The sequence below is a fragment of the Cricetulus griseus genome, chromosome 2 (genome assembly GCF_003668045.3).
Source record: "Cricetulus griseus strain 17A/GY chromosome 2, alternate assembly CriGri-PICRH-1.0, whole genome shotgun sequence".
In the NCBI taxonomy this organism is placed as follows: domain Eukaryota; kingdom Metazoa; phylum Chordata; class Mammalia; order Rodentia; family Cricetidae; genus Cricetulus; species Cricetulus griseus.
Genome location: NC_048595.1, coordinates 457,934,669 through 457,956,298, shown reverse-complemented (window position 1 = coordinate 457,956,298; position 21,630 = coordinate 457,934,669). Strand labels below are relative to the sequence as shown.

The 21,630-nt window shown below is 42.8% G+C and overlaps 1 protein-coding gene across 5 annotated transcripts in view; it reads right to left on the bottom strand.

Moving 5' to 3' along the window:
- Epb41l3 (erythrocyte membrane protein band 4.1 like 3) overlaps nucleotides 1-20,438 on the bottom strand; it is an 81,371-nt gene extending 60,933 nt beyond the window's left edge. For all 5 annotated transcript variants that reach the window (XM_035439297.1, XM_035439299.1, XM_035439301.1 and 2 more), the window contains exons 1-2: nucleotides 20,247-20,438; nucleotides 15,807-16,004 (exon numbers count right to left, since the gene is read on the bottom strand). In XM_035439297.1, the coding sequence (XP_035295188.1) occupies nucleotides 15,807-16,004; nucleotides 20,247-20,438 (390 nt within the window). The remainder of the gene's footprint in view (nucleotides 1-15,806; nucleotides 16,005-20,246) is intronic.
- Between the last annotated feature and the right edge of the window lie 1,192 nt (nucleotides 20,439-21,630).

The window sequence follows — 21,630 nt, the reverse complement described above, 5'->3', positions numbered from 1 at the left end:
CGAAGGGGACAAAGAGGAGACAATAAAATGCAGGAGGGATTTTAGCAGCCTCTCTTCCTTCTCTCAAGCTATATTATGATACTAAGAAAAATATTTAGAAAAAAATGATCATTTTGAAGTCACATGCTCGAAGAATTAAAAACAGAGTAAGTGACCAAAACATGATTTCTTCTTTTATGTGTTATTTGTGTGTTCCTATAGGTGCAAGTGTACACAGAGGCGTGCTTGCGTGTAGAAGTCAGAAGTCGATGTCAAGTGCCTCCCTCAATTGCTCACCACCTAATTTTGCTGAGACTACCTGGCCAGTGAGCCCTTGGGATCCTTCTGTCTTCACCACCTTCCCCCACACTGAGATCCAGGTGTGTGCTGTCATGTACAGACTTTTACATGTGTTCTGGGAGATTGTACTCATGTCCTCACGCTTATGTGGCAACCATCACCTCAGCCCCCAAATCTGTTTCTTCTTGAGAGACCAGTGATAAAACATGTAGAAAACTCTTTCTTCTTTCAAGTACTACTTCACAAGTCCAAGCCAAAGGCAAATCCTATCTTTTGGTTGATTCCTTTTCCTGGTGCAGGCTTTGAATTTTTTTTTTTTTTTTTGGTGAGGAGTGTAGAATCTTTGGATCAGAGGAGTGGCATGTGGGGTCCTGTTCTCCTCTCTACTTCCCAGACCATGTTTTCTCAGGCACAATATTAACTTTTCTGAGCCAACTTTCCCAGCAGAGAGACAAGGCAAGGCAAAGGTTATGCCCACTGTTTCTTGTAGATCAGATGGTTTGCCTCTATGGTGAAGAGAAACTCAATTTTAAGCTTGCAACATTGACTCAGCTGTTTTGCAGTGACTGGAACGTAATGGCTCCTAAGAAATGCTTTACAATAAAGCACTTATAAAATTAGCCTTCTGCAATTCATGCACACAATGGGATGACATATTGACCGGATGCATTAATACTATTAGAAAAATATATAGTCAGACAAATAGGAAAACTGCAATATTTGAGTGTTTAGAAGATGCTAGCGCTCACTTGGCACAAATGCATCACTCTGTCCTAGAAAAGACAACAATTTTAAGGAGGTGCCTGGAAGTCACTGAAGAAGACTGTGAATCTGTAAGTGCAGATCCCATGCTAGGAAGGAGACTAGAACAGCTGAGGGCAGCAGCTGTACTTGTCTTGGGGTCATGGAGCACATAAACCTCCATGGATGAGAGGCTCTGGTCATCATACAGGGCCTAGCTGCAGCCCACCATGTTGGGAAGACCTTCCTAAACAAAGCATGTGTGACGGTGTGGATTAAAGCCCTCCCCAGGGTAGGGTCTGGGACTTATCGTGGAGCTGTAGAATGGAGACAGTAGCAAGCAGCTTCCATGTGGGAGCATGGCAAATTGTGAACAGGAAGACATGACGAGGCTCTGACTCCTGGAAGTGGCAAGGGGAAGCAGAGATATTCTCTGCTACAGTCTTTCTTGAGATGTGCTATGGGGAATCGCGTAGAGCTGGCTTATATCTGAAGCTGGAGCCAAGAGTGAGCAGCCCTCTTCTGCACACATGGGTTCACGGTTACCATGTGTGGTCTAGTCATCATCTCACGGAGACTGTAGTGGTTACGTTACCACTGATAGTTTCTTTCAGGGCACATGCAGCAGCTCTAAGCCACAAAGGTGGGAAAGATACTGAGAGAAGCGAATCCTAACCAAGCAAGCTAGATACACAATACAAAGGAACACCTGAGCGTTTGGATCTTCAGTACAGAGTGAAGTCATGCATATGACTCCTGGGGGCAGCACAAGAGGCAACAAACCAGACACAGTGCTGGGGGGAGCACAGAGGGATCAAGGTTTTGGGGGTGGGACCAGGAAAAACAAACCTAGTGACTGAGCAATACAAGGTTAGAGAATGAACATTGGAAAACGAAGGCCGATGGATGACATGGGTCAGTCAGAGAAAAGCTGTTGTAAAAGCCCAAGGACTGGAGTTAGACCCCCCCAGAACTTATGCAAAAGTTCTGGGTGCAGTTCTGTGCACCTACATCACCGTGGATATAGAGACAGGAAGATCCCTGGGGCTTGCAGAGCAGACAGGTTAGCCAAAGTGTCAACTCTCCAGGTTCCACCAGAGATCCTGTCTCAAAAACTAAGGTACAGAATAACTAAAGAAGAACCTGACACCAACTTCTGATCTACACACATACACACATGTACACAAACACATACTCACATGTACACATATATGAACACATACTCTTGCACTCAAATACACATACTCATGTACATATACAGACATGTACACATACACATACCCACACATACACATACTCACATGAACATATGCAGACATGTACACATACAGACATGTACATAAACCATGCACTTGTGTACACATACTCATATACATATACACACATGTACACATACACATACTCACATGTACACATACTCATATACATATACACACATGTACACATACACATACTCACATGTACACATACTCATGTACATATACACACATGTACACATACTCACACGTACACATACTCATGTACATATACATACATGTACACCTACACATACATGTACACATACCTATGCAAGCAAACCCACATTCACAAACATGCACACACACATATTAATATAATTTTATAGCTGGGGTAAATACAGAAAGAATTCCTCAGTGAACTTTCCTTAGCAGTATTTAATGCATTACCCATCACCTAATGACTTAAGCACTCAAGCTCTCAAAATCTACTTGGCTTTCCAAAGAATAGACGACACTCCCAGATGGTTTTACAGTTCCTACTCCTCCATATCTATGCTCACCTTTTCAACATTAATTTTCTTTAGAGGACTTAATAGGCCATGACGACACTCATGATGGACTATTAAAGTTTATTACTTTTTGAAAATGAATACCAGGAGAATAGCCTTAACTATTTTAGTAGGAAAGTCTGTCATCACCACACTTTAATGAGGACAAATCTCAATGCCTTGGGAAGATCTCATAGCATCTTCATCAGGTAAAAGAGACGTTGCATGTTAACTATCCCCACGCACAGCGTTCCTATCACACAGCGTTCCTATAGTTGTACTAAGGGCCATCCCGAGAAGAAAGAAAGGTCAACTAATGTCACCCCATTCTCTGGGGTCTGGAAGGTGCCATTCTTCAATCAGGACAATTCTGCTGCTGGATGGGGACATTAGGTTAGAACATGAGACAGATGTTTGATGTGACAAGCCATTATATTGACAAGAGGGGCATGTCACGGGAGAAGTCAAAATCTGCAGTCCCACAGAATGAAAATCTCTGATTTATATGTTTTCTTGAGTGAACAATATTTGTGTAGGCTGTGAAAATGTCATATTTCATATTTTATATTTACCTGTTTCTGGTAATTCAAGAAAGGTAATAAGTGCTGGATCAAGTTCCTTCATTTGGGCAAGTCTGTCATTCTGCCTAGAGCTTTGAAATGGTCCAGAAAGTATTTTTTCCCCAGAACTCATGGAAGTAAGAAGAAAAGGCTCAGATATGGAATCATTCTTCCAACCATATCTTGGAGGTAAAGAACATGGACTAGGAGTGAGATTCAGACAGACAATCAAATAACCACAAAGACAGACCATTGGGAAAGTCCCTTCCTGACCATAATTCGAAGAGGAGTGAAGCTAACTTGGGACACAGCTTGACAATCTTAGTGGCTCTTTCTTGGCTCCAGATGAGCATCTCTAGGTGATGGCTGCAAGGGACATTGTTATTGCCACTTAAATGTGGACCCATCATGGAGGAACCCGCAGAGACCTGAGTCTGGGCCAGGCCTAACTAAACAGGGGCTGAGGCTTTTATGATGTTACCGAATCTTGCAAAAGCTGTATTTGATTCATCTCAGTCCAGATTCAATTCTTTCTCCAGTGTGACTGGCCCAAAGATATTGTTTATCTGGGCTATGAATCTACCGTGGATATACCTGGGTTCCATTCTCAGTGCCTGGCTCACTATGACTGACAGGATATTTAGGGGCTAAGTAAACTGGGAATTCACAAAGAGCAAGGAAGCCAGCAGGACTCCCCTTTTTTTTGTGGCTGTATAAGTTTATATTTCAATCATACCCTACATTCACAAAGAGGAGTTCCTAAAAAATGCATTTTAACTACAATGTAATCACTTCAGTTTCCCCCTCTCCTTACCACTCTCTGTCTCCTCCTAGACATACATACATACATACATACATACATACATACATACATACATATATATTTGAATTACAAGCAAGATTGAATTACATGACAATCCAAGTTCCCTCTCCCTCCCTTCCTCCTCTACCACCCCCAACTAAAATCCTACCTATCACATATCCTTTCTTCTAATCTACACCTGACTCAACCTTTCTGCTCCCTCATGACCTCTGCATCCTTCCTTTTCTTCTCTTCTCACTCCCGTAGCTCCCTCCCCCTCTTCCCATGTTCTCAATTTGCTCAGGTATGGTGACCCTTTCCCCTTCTCCAGGGGACAATGTTTGTCTCTTTTAGGATCCTCCTTGTTTACTAGTTTCTCTGGCAGTGGGGATTGTAGGCTGGTAATCCCTTACTCTATATCTAAAATCCACTTATGAGTGAGTACATATCATGTTTGTCTTTTTGTGACTGGGTTACCTCGCTCAGGATGGTTTCTTCAAGTTCCATCCATTTTCCTGCAAATTTCAAGATTAGCAAGACCCTATTTATTATTTATTTATTTATTTATTTATTTATTTATTTAGGTTTTTCGAGACAGGGTTTCTCTGTGTAGCTTTGGAGGCTGTCCGGGCACTTGCTCTGTAGACCAGGCTGGCCTCAAGCTCACAGAGATCCACCTGCCTCTGCCTCCCGAGTGCTGGGATTAAAGGCGTGTGCCACCAACGCCCGGCTAGCAGGACCCTTTGTAAATGACCCTTGCAACAGAAACCCGCCAATACCACCTTTCTCACAATGCCTCTAAGCACGTCTCATCTGCTGCCCAAGAGCTGGATATATCCCAAGAGAGCTGTAAACGCACCACAACCCACTGGTACACTACAACATCCTGTCAAAATGTCGGAAGCCTGAACACACTGTGTCAGTAAACTTGCTGGGACCTTAGTGGAATGTAAACCAAACTACACTATACAATGCTTCAAATATTGCATATTGATCATTGAGAGACAAAGCTGTCTGCCCCATGTACAAGCGTTAGGATGGAAACTAATGAGATGAGCATTGTGCCCTGTGTGTATCCTGAGGGAGGATTCTGTTTCTCTCTCTCAACAAATGACAACAAAGTGGTAATAAGAAGTCATTTGTGTTCTCCGGTCGGTCATCATGAGAATGGGATGAATCATGTTAACGATTTTGTTGGCATATATGGAAATTTGGAGGCATATAAACATTCCGTAAGCATATATCAAGCTTAGTTGCCTATATGACCTTTTTAAATATATTGCTAGCAGTCAAGAAAGAAGTTTGAAGGGATGGCAGAAGCATAGGCCTCTCAAAGGGAAAACCATTGCATGCTACAATGATGTGAGTCCACCATCAAATGGAAGTTTGAAAGAATATGCAGCGTGAGCATTAAAGCATGGGGCATGCTCTGAACACGAGTGTGTAGTCATGGTGTTGCAATGTGAACATTAAAGCATGGGGCATGCTCTGAACATGAGTGTGCAGTCATGCTGTTGCAATGTGAGCATTAAAGCATGGGGCATGCTCTGAACATGAGTGTGCAGGCATGGTGTTGCAGCATGAGCATTGAAGCATGGGTCTAAGCTACTCAAAAGTGTGTGTGTGTGTGTGTGTGTGTGTGTGTGTGTGTGTGTGTGTGTACGTGCACATGCATGCGTGCACGTACACACACATGCACCTGTGCTGACCTTTTCAACAAATTACAACAAACGGTAGCCATTCGTGTTCTCCAGTCATGAGTATGAGACAGAAAAGTCACCTGTGCTAGGTGTCTGAAAAGCCTCATGACTAAGTTGTGAGACAGCTGGGCCTTGTGCACTTCACTGAAATGATGACGGCATCAAGTTAGCTATGAGAAGAAACGTAATTTTACTAAAAATAAAACAATACTTCATTAAGTGGTAAAGGACTTCTGCTTGCTTCTGTCTTCTGTATTGTTCTAAAGTCTCCTGCAACCACACATCTTGGGGCAACAGGCAGGGAAGCCACGCAGCTTCTTCCACTGAGGACTGTGTGTCTTTCATTCCACCAGAAGGAAGGGGATGGGAGCTATCTGAGGAAAAAACAGCCTCTCTTAATTCATCTCGTTTCTCCCAAGTGCTTTTAGTTTTAGGGCAGGGAATGAACTACCTACCCTAAGGTTAATCTTTAAAATATTCTCTGTGTTCATTGAAGATGGACTTGCTGCACCTCTGACCTTAGCTTTCTGCACATAAGTTTCTGGGAACCTTTCAATATCAACTTCTCTAAGTCTCTGAGAATAACTCCTGGTCCCTGAGAATAACTCCTGGTCCCTCTGAATACGCATACTCAATGTATGCAAATGTATGCAAATTCCCCAGTCATTCTCATGAGAAGGGTTTCAGATCACACTCTAAAGTTCCCTGATAAATAAGCTCATATCAGAATTAATTTCTCCTAGTATCATTATAAAACAGCTCCCATAATTCCCATTTCCTAAGGATAGGATACACCTCAAAAGTATTTTAAATCATTTCATTTTTTAATATATTTTTCTTTCCTTTCTTTGTGTGCATTATGTGTAGGAAACAGGAGCACACATGCCACGGGATGAGTGTGAAGGCCAGAGGACAACTGGGAGTCAGTTCTTACCACATGGGTTCAGGGGCCTGAACTCAGATCTTTAGGCTGACCTATCTCACCAGCCCCCAATAATACACATTTAAGGCAAATATTTTCACTCAAATTCAAATGCTGAGTAAACTTCCTTAGTCTCTTCTGTTTCTATGACGAAATACCCGAGACTAGGTAATTTGCCAAGAGCAGAAGTTTATTGGTTCACTGTTCTAGGTGCATGGTGAGACTCTTCCCACAGCATTGTAACACGGTGGAGGATACTGCACGGTGAGACAGAACGTGTGTGCCACTGAAGGTCTTGTTCACTCCTCCCTTACACAGAAATATTAATGCCATGTGGACCTTGTCTCCTATGACCTCATCTAATCCTAATTATCCCCTCAAAGTCCTGGCTCCAAATGCTGTTAACACACAAGTTTCAGCCCTAAGTTTCCAACAGACAAACTTTAGAAAAACACATTCAAACCACAGAAAAATCAACATTTAGAGAGTTTGAGGAAGTTTCTTCGAATCACATTCCTGCCAGATAATAGACTCACACACGAGCAAGATGGTCCTGGAGACACCATATGTCCAGGTCTACTCAACAGTTCAATGTCATCTGAATGATCTTCCACAGAAGTCACCTGTGATTCCACATGCAGGCTGGACAGCGACATGTCCCTTTCAGTTCATCTGAGTTTGTAATCACTTAAACCCAAACACAGTTGTATCCAAATGATTACCAAGACTGTTGCCCCACCAAACAACATTCTTGTTTTACAGAGTCAAGCAAGGTTCATCTCCTTTTGTGCTGTTAATGCACAAGCTTTGCCTCGGAAGAACACAAGATTCTGACACATGGAACCATAGTCTGTAAAACTCTCCGTGACTTAAGAAGCTGTACTTTAGAGGAGCTCCCTGCGCCCCAAATCTGCTAGCACCCCACTCTTCCATTCCACCGACCGACCGAGGAACTAGGTGAGTGAGACTCTGCCCGCTCCCAACTCCAGCCCAAAACACCATACACCCCGAACCCCCCCAACACCCCACTCCCCCACCCCCATCTGCGCCTGCGGGCTTGGGTTAGACACGCCCAGGCAGGGAGGAGCTCCCTGCGCCCCAAATCTGCTAGCACCCCGCTCTTCCATTCCACCAACCGACCAAGGAACTAGGAACTAGTGAGGAGACTACCAGGAGCGTCAAGACCATCTAGAGTTGTGGACATTGAATTCCTGGCCCCCACACACCACTGGGTCACATAGAGAGATAGAGAGACCCCACCTGCACCCACTAAAAGAAGATATGGGGAGAAGACAGAATAAGGTTTCACTCAACAACAGAAAGACCAATATGACACCACCAGAATCTAGGGACTCCACTCCAGCAAGATCTGAAAAGCCCAACACAGAGCATGAAGATGAGATGGACCTCAAAAATTATCTCAGCAAGATGATAGAGACCTTTAAAGAGGAAACAAGAAAATCCCTTAAAGAAATAGAAGAAAAAGCAAACAAAAAATTAAACGAATTGGAGGAAAAGACAAACCAAAAAATCCAAGAAATAAATCTCTTAAAGAATCTAAAGAAAGCCAAGAAAAAACATCCAAACAAGTGAAGGAAGCTCTTGAAACAGTTCAAAGCATGAAAACTGAAATAGACACAATAAAGAAAACACAGAATGAGACCATGCTAGAAATGGAAAGGCTGGATAAATGATCAGGAACTAAAAATGTAAGTATATCCAATAGAATTCAAGAGATGGAAGAGAAAATCTCAGCTACTGAAGACTCGCTAGAGGATATACATTCATCAACCAAAGAAAACCTCAAGCCCAACAAATCCCTAACACAAAATATCCAGGAAATATGGGACACCGTAAAAAGGCCAAACCTAAGAATAATAGGTGTAGAAGAAGGTGAAGAAACACTGCTCAAAGGTACAGAAAACATATTCAACAAAATCATAGAAGAAAACTTCCCCAACCTACAGAAGGATATGCCTATGAAAGTACAAGAAGCTTACAGGACACCAAACAGACTGGACCACAAAAAGAAGTCCCCCGACACATAATAATCAAAACACCAAATCTACAGAATAAAGAGAAAATATTAAGAGCAGCAAAGGAAAAAGGCCAAGTAACATATAAAGGCAAACCAATCAGAATCACACCCGACTTCTCAATGGAAACTCTGAAAGCCAGAAGGTCTTGGATAGATACCCTACAAGCACTAAGGGAGCATGGATGTCAACCCAGACTACTGTACCCAGCAAAACTTTCAATCATTATAGATGGAGAAAACAAGATATTCCACAACAAAAAACAGATTTAAACAATACATATCCACAAATCCAGCACTACAGAAGGCTCTGGAAGGAAAACTCCAACCCAATGAACAAAACTACACTTACAAAAACACTGGCAATAGATAATCTAACTTTACCAAACACAAAAAGAAACAGGAGGGCAAAATCCACACGAAATGATACCACCAACAATAAATCCAAAACAAAGAAGAACCAATGAACAATGGACATTAATATCCCTAAATGTCAATGGTCTTAACTTACCCATAAAAAGATACAGGCTAACAGAATGGATACAAAGACAGAATCCATCCTTCTGCTGTTTACAAGAAACACACCTCAACTTCAAAGACAGGCATTACCTCAGAGTAAAAGGATGGGAAAAAATTTTCCAATAAAATGGGCTCAAGAAACAAGCTGGGGTAGCTAATATCTAACAAATTAGACTTCAAACTGAAAGCAATCAAAAGAAATGAAGAAGGGCATTTCATACTCATCACAGGAAAAGTCCGTCAAGATGAAGTCTCAATCCTGAACATCTATGCCCCTAATACGAAAGCACCCACATTTGTAAAAGAAACATTACTAAAGCTCAAACCACACATAAAACCACACACACTTATAGTAGGAGACTTCAACACCCCCCTTACACCATTGGACAGAACCACTAGACAGAAACTTAACAAAGAAACAAAGGATCTGACAGAAGTTATGACACAACTGGGTTTAACAGATATCTATAGAACATTCCATCCAAACACAAAAGAATATACCTTCTTCTCAGCGCCACATGGAACCTTCTCAAAAATTGACCACATAGTTGGCAGCAAAGCAAACCTCCACAGTTACAAAAGAATAGAAATAACCCCCTGTATCTTATCAGACCACCATGCATTAAAGCTAGAATTCAACATCAATACGAATTGCAGAAAACCTACATTTGAATGGAAAATGAATAACACCCAATTGCACCATTCCTGGGTTGAGGAAGAAATAAAAAAAGAAATTAAAGACTTCCTAGAATTTAATGAGAATGTAGACACAACATACCCAAACTTATGGGACACTCTGAAAGCAGTGCTAAGAGGGAAGTTCATAGCACTAAGTGCCCACATAAAGAAACTGGAGGAAAGTCACATTAGAGAATTGACAGAACAACTGAAAGCTTTAGAGCAAAAAGAAGCAAACACACCAAGGAGGAGTAGATGCCAGGAAATAATCAACCTGAGAGCCGAAATAACAAAGTAGAAACTAGGAAAACAGTACAAAGAATCAATGAAACAAAGAGTTGGTTCTTTGAGAAGATCAATAAGATAGACAAACCTCTAGCCAAACTAACCAAAAGGCAGAGAGAGAACATGCTAATTAACAAAATCAGAAATGAAAAGGGGGATATAACAACGGACACTGAGGAAATCCAGAGAATCTTTAGGTCATACTTTGAAAACCTGTATTCCACAAAATTGGAAAATCTAAAGGAAATGGACAGCTTTCTGGATAAATATCACTTACCAAAATTAAATCAAGATCAGATAAACAGTTTAAATCGACCTATAACCCCTAATGAGATAGAAGCAGTAATCAAAAGCCTCCCAACCAAAAAAAGCCCAGGGCCAGATGGCTTCACTGCAGAATTCTACCAGAAATTCAAACAAGAGCTAATTCCAGTACTCCTCAAACTGTTCCGCACAATAGAAGCAGATGGGATATTGCCAAACTCTTTCTACGAGGCTACAATCACTTTGATACCCAACCCACACAAAGATATGACTAAGAAAGAGAACTACAGACCAATATCCCTCATGAACATCGATGCTAAAATACTCAATAAAATATTGGCCAACCGAATCCAAGAACATATCAGAAAAATCATCCATCATGAAGTAGGCTTCATCCCAGGGATGCAAGGATGGTTCAACATACGAAAATCCATCAATGTAATCCACCATATAAACAAACTGAAAAAGAAAAACCACATGATCATCTCACTAGATGCTGAAAAAGCCTTTGACAAAATCCAACATCCCTTCATGATAAAGATCTTGGAGAAACAGGAAAAACAGGAACATATCTAAACATGATAAATGCAATATACACCAAACCAATAGCCAACGTCAAAGTAAATGGAGAGAAACTCAAAGCGTTTCCTCTAAAAGGAACAAGACAAGGCTGTCCACTCTCTCCATATCTCTTCAATATTGTACTTGAAGTTCTGGCTAGAGCAATAAGACAAGAAAAGGGGATCAAAGGGATACAAATTGGAAAGGATGAAGTAAAACTTTCACTATTTGCAGACCACATGATAGTCTACATTAGTGACCCGAAAAACTCTACCAGGGAACTCCTATGGCTGATAAACACCTTCAGCAAGGTAGCAGGATACAAAATTAACTCAAAAAACTCAGTAGCCCTACTATATACAGATGATAAACTCAATGAGAAAGAAATCAGGGAAACATCACCTTTCACAATATCCACAAGCAACATAAAATATCTTGGGGTAACACTAACCAAAAAAGTAAAAGATCTGTACAATAAGAACTTTGAGACTTTAAAGAAAGAAATTAAAGAAGATACCAGAAAATGGAAAGATCTCCCATGCTCTTGGATAGGTAGAATTAACATAGTAAAAATGGCAATCCTGCCAAAAGCAATCTACAGATTCAATGCAATCCCCATCAAAATCCCAACACAGTTTTTCACAGACATTGAAAGAACAATACTCAACTTTATATGGAAAAATAAAAAGCCCAGGATAGCCAAAACAACTCTTTACAATAAAGGATCTTCTGGAGGCATCACCATCCCCGACTTCAAGCTCTACTATAGAGCCATAGTTCTGAAAACAGCTTGGTATTGGCACAAAAATAGACTGATAGACCAATGGAATCGAATTGAAAACCCTGATATTGACCCACGCACCTATGGATACCTTATTTTTGACAAAGGTGCTAAATCTATACAATGGAAAAAAGATAGCATCTTCAACAAATGGTGCTGGTACAATTGGATTCGGACATGCAGAAAATTGCAGATAGATCCATACCTGTCACCATGCACAAAACTTAAGTGCAAATGGATCAAAGATCTCACCATAAATCCAGCCACACTGAATCTTCTAGAAGAGAAAGTGGGAATTACCCTTGAACAAATTGGCACAGGAGACCACTTCCTGAACATTACGCCAGTAGCACAGACACTGAGGTCTGCAATTAATAAATGGGACCTCCTGAAACTGAGAAGCTTCTGCAAGGCAAAGGAAACAGTCAGTAGGACAAAACGACCACCCACAGAATGGGAGAGGACTGACAGAGGACTGATTTCCAAAATATATAAGGAGCTCAAGAAGCTAGCCACCAAAACACCAAACAATGAAATTAAAAAGTGGGGTGCAGAACTAAATAGGGAATTCTCAACAGAGGAATCTGAAATGGCTGAAAGACACTTAAGAAAGTGCTCAAAATCATTGGCCATCAGAGAAATGCAACTCAAAACAACTCTGAGATACCACCTCACGCCTGTCAGAATGGCTAAAATAAAAAACACCAATGACAATCTATGCTGGAGAGGATGTGGAGAAAAAGGAACACTCCTCCATTGCTGGTGGGAGTGCGAACTTGTAAGACCACTCTGGAAATCAGTATGGCGGTTGCTCAGAAAAATGGGAATCAGTCTACCTCAAGATCCAGCCATTCCTCTCTTGGGTATATACCCAAATACTGCATGTCCATACAACAAGGACATATGTTCAACCATGTTCATAGCAGCATTGTTTGTAATAGCCAGAACCTGGAAGCAACCTAGATGCCCCTCAACTGAAGAATGGATTGAGAAAATGTGGTACATTTATACAATGGAGTACTACTCAGCAGAAAAAAGCAATGGAATCTTGAAATTCGCAGGCAAATGGATGGAACTAGAGGAAACCATCCTGAGTGAGGTAACCCAGTCACAAAAAGACAAACATGGTATGTACTCACTGATATATGAATTTTAGACATAGAGCAAAGGATTACCAGTCTATAATGCTCTTCACCAAAGAAACTAGGAAACATGAAGGACTCTAAGGGATAAATGGTCCCCAGGAATGGAAGTGGCATGAACTCCTGAACTAATTGGGGGCATGAGGGTAGGGGAGAGGGAGCTGCTACAATAAGAGCAAGAGAAGAGGAGAGGAAATGGAGGGGCAGAAACATTGAGTTGGGGGAAGAATAGAGGAAAGAAAGCAGGATGAGAGATACCATATCAGAGGGAGCCACTATAGGTCCGAGAAGAGATCTGGAACCAGGGAGATCTCCAGAGACCTACAAGGATGACACGATCTGACAATCCAGGCAATGGTGGAGAGGATAACCTAAAAGCCCTTCCCCTAAAATGAGATTGATGACTTCTCTTTATGCCATCCTAGAGCCCTCATCCAGTGGCTGAAGGAAGCAGAGACAGACATCCACAGATATACACTGAGCTGAAATCGGGAATTTAGTTGAAGAGAGGGAGGAATGAAGAACGAAGGGGTCTGTACCAGGTTGGAGAAACCCACAGGAACAGTTGACCTGAACAAGGGAGAGCACATCGACCCCAGATGCTGTCAGGGAGGCCAGTACAAGACTGATCCAGACCCCTGAACATGGATGTCAATAAGGAGGCCTCTGCACTCCAGGGAGCCTCTGGTGGTGGATTAGTATTTTTCCCTGGTGCAAGAAGGGACTTTGAGAGCCCATCCCATATGAAGGGTTACACTCTGGCCCTGGACACATGGGGAAGGGCCCAGGACCAGCATAGGAAGACTTGGTGGACTTTGCAGAGCCCCAGTTGAGGGCCCTACCCTGCCTGGGGAGTGGTGGGTGGATGGGGTGGGGGGTAGACTGGGGGGGGAGGAGGGTTGGGGGTGAGGGGAGGGAGAGGGAGAAGGGACTTGAAATAAGCTTGTTCCCTAACTAGAACTAATAAAATAAAATAAAATAATTTAAAAAAAAGCTGTACTTTAGTGACATGATCCAATTCTCTAATGAAATTCAGTTCTGAGGAGACCAGAGCCTTCTGCACCCCTTCCCACTCTGCTCCGAATGCTACTGAAGAGGAAAGGTGACCATCAACCCACCTACAGATCTTACACAGAACCACATACTGATGAAATAGTGGCACAAATGTTAGAGGGGTAACCAACCACTTTCAACTTGGATTTAAGGCCAATTCTATGAGATCAAACCCATACCTGACACTGCTAAAGTGGCTAAGACCTGAAACTAGAGAGGCCATAGGCCTAGGGGAAAACCTAAAACTATTATTCTGTTAAAAGGACATAGAAAAAAAAGACTCATTATGATAAACTGCTACACCAGTGGACTGGTGTCTTGCTAAGCTGTCCTAAGAGTAGCTTCTTGCAGTAGATGGGACCTGATACTGAGACCTACAATTGGACATGTGCAGAGTGTGAGAGACTTTGGAGCACTGGATCTCAAATGGCATGTCTTCATCAAACCTGTCTCCTCAGAGCTCAGGAATCTATGGGGAGAGGAGGTGAGAAATTCTAAGAGCCAGAGGTGATGACTAATTCCAATAGAACAGCGTCTTCCAGACACACCAGAATGGATGCACATATGGACTCACAGAGTCTGTTGTAGCACACACAGCTTCAGGCTAGATGTGGTGCCAGCACTCGGAAGGCAAAGCAGGCACAGGCTCCCACCCTTAGTCAAACAATTATCTGCACCTGATACGTGCTGCCAAAGGTTCAAAAAGAAAGAAACAGAGACCCTGGGGCCAGCCAGACAAACACAGGATGAAATGAGAAAGTAGGACATACAGAATGAAAGAAAGGTAAAAAGCCATGAGGCAAAGTGTAGATGAACAGAAACAGGTTAAATTAAGTTAAAAGAGCAGGTGGGACGAGCCTAAGCTAAGGCTGAGTATCCATAATTAATATAAGTCTCTGTGTCTTTATTTAGGAGCTGGTTGGTGGCTCAAAGAAAATTCCAACTACAGTATCACACAAAATACAACTAGAATGACAAATGGGTTTTAAATAGAAGGAAAAGGGACGGGAGCTGGGGAGATGGCTCAGTGGCTAACAGATCTTCCAGAGGATCTGAGTTCCATTTCCAGCACTCATTCCTACAGCTCACAAGCGCTCACAAACCCAAGCTTCATGGATTCTGACACCTTCTTCTGGTCTCTTTAGGAACTGCACCCATGCACACAGATAAACACGTATACATGATTTTAAAAATAAAAATCTTTCTAAAAGAGAGAGGAAGAGAGGGTGGGGCAGATGAATCTGGAATTCAAGACACAGACACAACAAGGAGAAGCATAATATTTTACATGGAGACTCAAAGTCTAGCACAAGTAATTTTTGTCTTTTTTTTTTTAATTACTCAGAAAGGAAAGGACATGATCATTTTGAGTTTCTGAGTTATCCAATTATTACTATGTAAAGAATTTACACAGGGTGTCTGGGCCATAAATTATGCCAATAGAAAATATAAAATTGAAGTATTGCTCATAGCCTGAGTATTAAAGCAAAATGCATTTTTTAAGCCTGCAAAGCCTTTGTCTCTGACATGGAAAATGCTAAGAGAGCCCATCTGTTTTTGCTTTTATATATACTATTGTAGTCATTTAATCTCCTGCTAGAGAGTTGAACAACTGCACTTTGAGTGAGTTTCCCGAGTTCTGGGAAATGTCAACTTGCACACTCTGCGGCTGCTCCCTGCTTTTAAGTGCGCACTTACGTCCACGTCGCAGCCGTAGTCCGACCCGTCCAGAAGTGTCACTTTGCACTGCATGCTTTTAGGCCTCTTCACGATCTTCAGTGGGGACCGTGAGAGTTTGCTGCTGGATGATTTCTGAGAGAGTTTATCGTCTTCAAATTGCTGATACTCAAGCTGTTTCGCAGCTGCAGCGGCGAAGTCCCGGTCCTTGTCGCTGACCTGTGGACGGCAACAATGAGCACCTTTCATAACAGACGGGAAATGGATATTGAGTTGCTCAGACACTGCACGGCTCCAGAGACAGGCCGAGGTCCTGTTTCCTAGAGGATTGCGCCGTCTCCACTGTGATGAGAGGAGATGAAGCCCGGTTACACCTAAATAACCCCACACTCGTAAATGTACCACGCGGGGCTTTTCTCAGCGGACCCAGGACTTCATAGAGATGAAAATTAGCCAATTCTATTAAGACCTCACTAGGCAAATAAGAAAACCCAGAAAACCCACTCCCGACTTTTCAGAGGCATCAGATAGTGAAGGTCTCAAAACCACCCCTGTTTTCTCAGTTCACTAGATCTGCACTCCCTGACCCGCTGGATTCAGACACTTACGAGATACAAATGTTACGGCTTAGAGAGCCGGGAGTGGTAATCTTGACAGTAATCTTGCAAGTCCTAAAACACTTGATCCTGCTCTGTATCAGCTCACTAAAGTCAGCAGCGCTGAAGTTCATCACAACATAATCCCCTGGGTCTGTTCTCCGCCTGGTAATGAGCTGGTGTGAGAACATATCAAATGTGCATGGGGCTTTAGTCTGCGGCATCTCTATAGTCTGTCCGTTCTGAGCCAGTCTCACAACTGGGGAGAAGCGTCCTACGGAACACGAGATTCTCCCCCAGTCAGCTCCCGGCATCGCTGAACACCAGCCGTTTCCGTACCCCTCTTCTATCTGTTCACCACAACGGTGGCATGCAAACCGCAACACCAACAGTGCACAGAGAAAGGCACCAATGTTCAGGGCTGACCCTCGGATTTAACACAGGACGTCTCTCACAGGTTCGAGGCTGACCCTCAGAATTAACACAGGATGTCTCTCACAGATTCAGGGCTGACCCTCAGAATTAACACAGGATGTCTCACAGATTCAAGGATGACCCTGGAATTAGCACAGAATTTCTCACACAGACGGACCATCAGCCAGGTACTAAAAGGGCTTGGGATCTAGAGTAAAGCCAGCATAGATGGCTTGTTATTTCAACTTTTACTAGTTCCTATCACTTTAGAAGCAGAGTCATTTTTAGTGTATCCGTTTTAGGCCTTTGATACAGATCTCCGTTTTCCCTGCATTTTCTACCTTGGTTTTAGTATATAAGATTGAGAATGTAGTCCTTTCTTCCACCAAAAGTGTCCATGAATTATAGGCAGTTTATAACATAAGATAATTTTGCCAAATATATATATATATATATATATATATATATATATATATATATATTCCCAACAAACCCCAAACCTAAAGTGGTGAATGGTTGTACTTCAATGTATGTATTCTAAATACTGATTCAGGAGGAATCCAAGTTAGCTGCTTAGGTTAAAATAACTAAATAAAAAAAATGATGGAATGGCCAATTTGAAAAGCCAAGGTAATTGAGAAAGTAAACTTCAACAAGTCAATAAACTAAAGAAAACTCATTTTGACAACTCAGTCCTACTATTTTGACTGTATTAAAGCATCAAAATGGTCAATGCAAGAAATCTATAAAACATCATTAATCTGGCCTTGACATAGTTTAGGGAGAAGTACAGTAATCCTGAAATTATGAGCCATGATATATCTTAATTAATACATTATAATTTATATATGATCCCAACATATTTAAATTGTCTCGTTACTGGAAAAGTCAACTGAAGCTACTTTTAACTTAAATTTTGCTGTGAATCACCGTTTTTCTATATACTGCAAGAGATGAGACTGTTTGCCCACCACTAAAAGTATCTGTATGAAAACAAACTTTCTGGCTTAGTTAAACATCAACTGCAAATGATGTCGTTAGGCAACCATCGTTCAAGGACAGATCTTTCTGGAACACATGAAACCGGTATCTACCACCGTGGCTTTTAGAAGCCACGTGTGGAAAAGCAGACCAAGTGTCTCAGGTGAACTGCCAATTAGAGTCATGTGATGCATGGCTGTCAATCATTTTAGCAAATATGTGGTGATCTCTTTCTTGCACAAATAAAGCCTGTCTGGGGGTCAGAGAATGGAGCTTGCCACTAGCTAACCATGGAGGCCTGGAGGTCTGTACAGACAGACAGGAAGTGATGCAGCTGGGCAGAAACAGGATATAACAGGGAGAAACAGGAACTCGCTCTCTTCTCTGCTGAGACACTTAGGAGGTGAGGTGTGCTGTGACTTGCTCCTTCTCTCTGATCTCTCAGCATTTCCCTCTATCTCTGACTCCGGCTTTTTATTATATAGACCAATTGAGAGCTCCATTTACACAAATCTTCCACTCCACGCAATCCTCCTCATTGCTCTGACGTGTAGGTACTACAAACCTCAGTTATAAATGAAGAGCCACAGGACCAGGGGGCTAGGAAACTTCCCAAAAGGTCATAAAATTAAAATCCAGCCACATTTTAATCATCATCCTATGACCAAATAGAAGACCTTCAGAGAGAATCGTTGTTGTTAACATTTTGTAAAGGTGAACGTGAGGACCAAAGGCCAGAAAGAGTCTTCCAAAGCAGACCAATGTTGCCGTGAGACAGGATTTACTCAGTTGTCTGTCCTGTGCAACCAGGCACATTTCCCTCTGCAGATTCAGTATCATATCCATTGTTGGTGTCAAACATTTGACTATGGAAGACAAAGTACAGTCATGGCCCATGTAACACCACACAGACCACATATATGACGGTGGCCTCTTAAGACATGAGGCTGGATTGGTTAGAAGGGCTTCGGGGAAAGTTGGGCAGGGAAGTTAGGGGCCAGAAGTGAATGATTCATTGCACATATGTATGAAATTCTCAAGAATAAAGAAAAATCTGTGTAAACACATAATTCAACTGCTTCGTGATACAGTTGCCATTGTGAAATTCAAAACACTACACAGCTCAGGTGTCTGTGATGGTCTGTATTATCAGACACACAAAAGTACAGCCGAGACACTTATGTATATAGCACATCATAGCTGATCATAATAAATTGTTATATTATTGGCTTGTGGGTTTACTATAATACACTTTTTAAACCATATTACAGTGTGGTGTTCCCGCTTATAAAAATGTTTACTACGGAACACAGTAAGCTGTTATGACAGCTGCAGTACACACCGCAGGTTTGCCAAGTCTCTTGACTGCATGGTTTCCTTCATTCTTTAAATTTATTTATTATACACACTTATTTATGTGCATGAGTGCTTTGCCTTCATGGATGTATATGCAGTACATGGGTGCCTGGTGCCTGCAGAAGTCAGGAAAAGGATTACCATCCCCTGGAACTGTTCCAGAGGGTGTGAGCAACGGCTTGCATTCTGGGAACCGAACCCAGGTGTTCTGCAAGAGCAGCCAGTGCTCTGAATCTGTCCAGCCCCATTCATGCTACCTAAAAACCGGAACTTGCAAATGTCATGTGACCACAGTAACATACCCCGCCTCATAAACAAGTGTTCAGGGTCGTAACGTGCTGTAATGGAGTTTTCTGCCCAAGGCTAACTTTATAACCATTCACTCAACATGTGCTAAAATTTCTGACTATGCAAACCCTTTGGAACACGAGGTCAGTCGCTCCTCTGGCTCCAGATCCCTTTATCATGCACAAGAAAGCCGTCTAAAGCACCAGGGTTTGAAGTTTCCAGACTATACTGGCTCATCTGGTCATCATCGTACTTTATTCTTTTGATTTTATCTACATATTTATACTTATTGATCTTTATTTTCTTGATAGTAGTGGGGATGGAACCAAACCTCCATAGGCTAAATAGGTAGCTCCACTGCTGTGTTCCAACTCACAAAGGGCAGAAGTAATCGCTTCCCACATCCCCGAACATGCATAAGGAACAGCAATGACCCTACAAATGTATACCAGGGGAGGAGTTCCGCCACAAATAAAGAGTCGCTGAAAGTATATGACCATGCTTGGGTCAGAATAATGGCTGGGAAAAACAGCGAGAGGCATAGTGGGGCTGCCAGCTGTTGTCTGCCCTTATGGTAAACTCAGATCTAGGCAGAATCGTCTGTCAGTAGTTCAGCTGAGTGTTAACAGCTTTAATCAAAGGCAGGAGGTACCAGTCAAGGCTGTGGGGTGCCCCTGACTGAAAGCCTTCAACAGTGACACCACTGACCCTTTGGGTGAGAGGGCAAAAGCAGGTGACCTTCAGAGTTGCACTTAGGGCTGGGAGGAAGCAGCACAGCTCAGCCAGGTCCCCTGACTGACCCTCCCCAGCGATGTTCCAGGCTCACCTCCCTCTTCACCGGGGTGCTATGTGCAGCAGCTGCAGGGAACTGCTCTAGCGCTGGCGGGTCCTCACTGCTTCCGCTGGCAGGCTCTGGTCCAGGCTGTGCCCCTGGCTGTCCCTGAGGCCCTGCTGCCTCCTGGGGCTCAGCCTCCTGGTCTGGCTTGGATTCTGAGTCTGATCCTGATTCGGTCGTCATGGTTGATTGTTCTGCAAGCAGAAAGAGAGGCAAGGACCTGTCAGTAGCTGTGATTATCTTCCAGGAGATCTAGTATGAAAGGGAGGAGGAGGGAGAGGGGCGCCCCGGCCAAGCACAGTCCTACACTGCACACCAGAGAGGCGCTGTGTAGAGAATGGTGCTCACAGTGCTCACAGTGGCTCAAAGCAGACGTGTAACACAGTGAGGTCATCTGAGAGTAGGAACCTCACTTAAGACAATGTCTTCATAACACTAGGCTACAGGCAAGTCTGAAGGGTATATTCTGAATTGGTATATTCTGAATTAGTGACTGATGGAGGAGGGTATGGCCCATTGTGGGTGGGGCCATCCCTGGGCTGCTGGTCCTGGGTTCTGTAAGAAAGCAGGCTGAGCAAGCCATGAGGAGCAAGCCAATAAGTGGCTCCCCTCCATGCCCTGTGCACCAGCTCCTGCCTCCAGGTTCCTGCCTTGTTTGAGTTCCTGTCCTGACTTCCTTCAGTGATGAACAGTGATGTGGAAATGTAAGCCAAAGAAACCCTTTCACCCCCAACCTGCTTTTGGTCATGGTGTTTCATAGCAATTAAAACCCTAAGTGGGACAAACACACACTAGAGATTAATCTGTCATAATCAACAGGGTTTCTTCATAATAGATGGTGGCCACAAGTGAAATTTTAAAATCATTGCTAATTAGGGTAGCGGATGAGGAGTATGTGTTTGCTGAGTATGTATATTCTAAGACCTGTGAAGGATGACTTTCAAGATTAGATATCCCACAGGCTTCTCAACTCTGCACCAAGGACTCTCCCACCCCCAAATCTACGGATTTTTCTAGCAATAGCAAATGTCTTTCTTACTGGTTTTCACCCAGTTCTGCTATTTCCTTTTGAACTGAAATATACAAATGCAGCAAGCGTCACACCGTCAGCATCTGTCCTGTGATTGAAGGGCAGCTTGTATCTCCCCTCCCTCCCACATCTTTCCTGGCTCCCTCCTGCCTGTGAACACTGAAGGATACCTCAGTCTCACATCTCACAAGAAATTCAAGCAAAGACCTTCCTGAGTAATAGGCTGCCCCACCCTAAAAATACCACCCAAAACTACCACCTTCTAACAGAGTGCTAAAGCAGACCAGCATTTTGTGCCTCAGTTTCCACGGGGGCCATATGAGAAGGCTGAACATGTTCAAACCC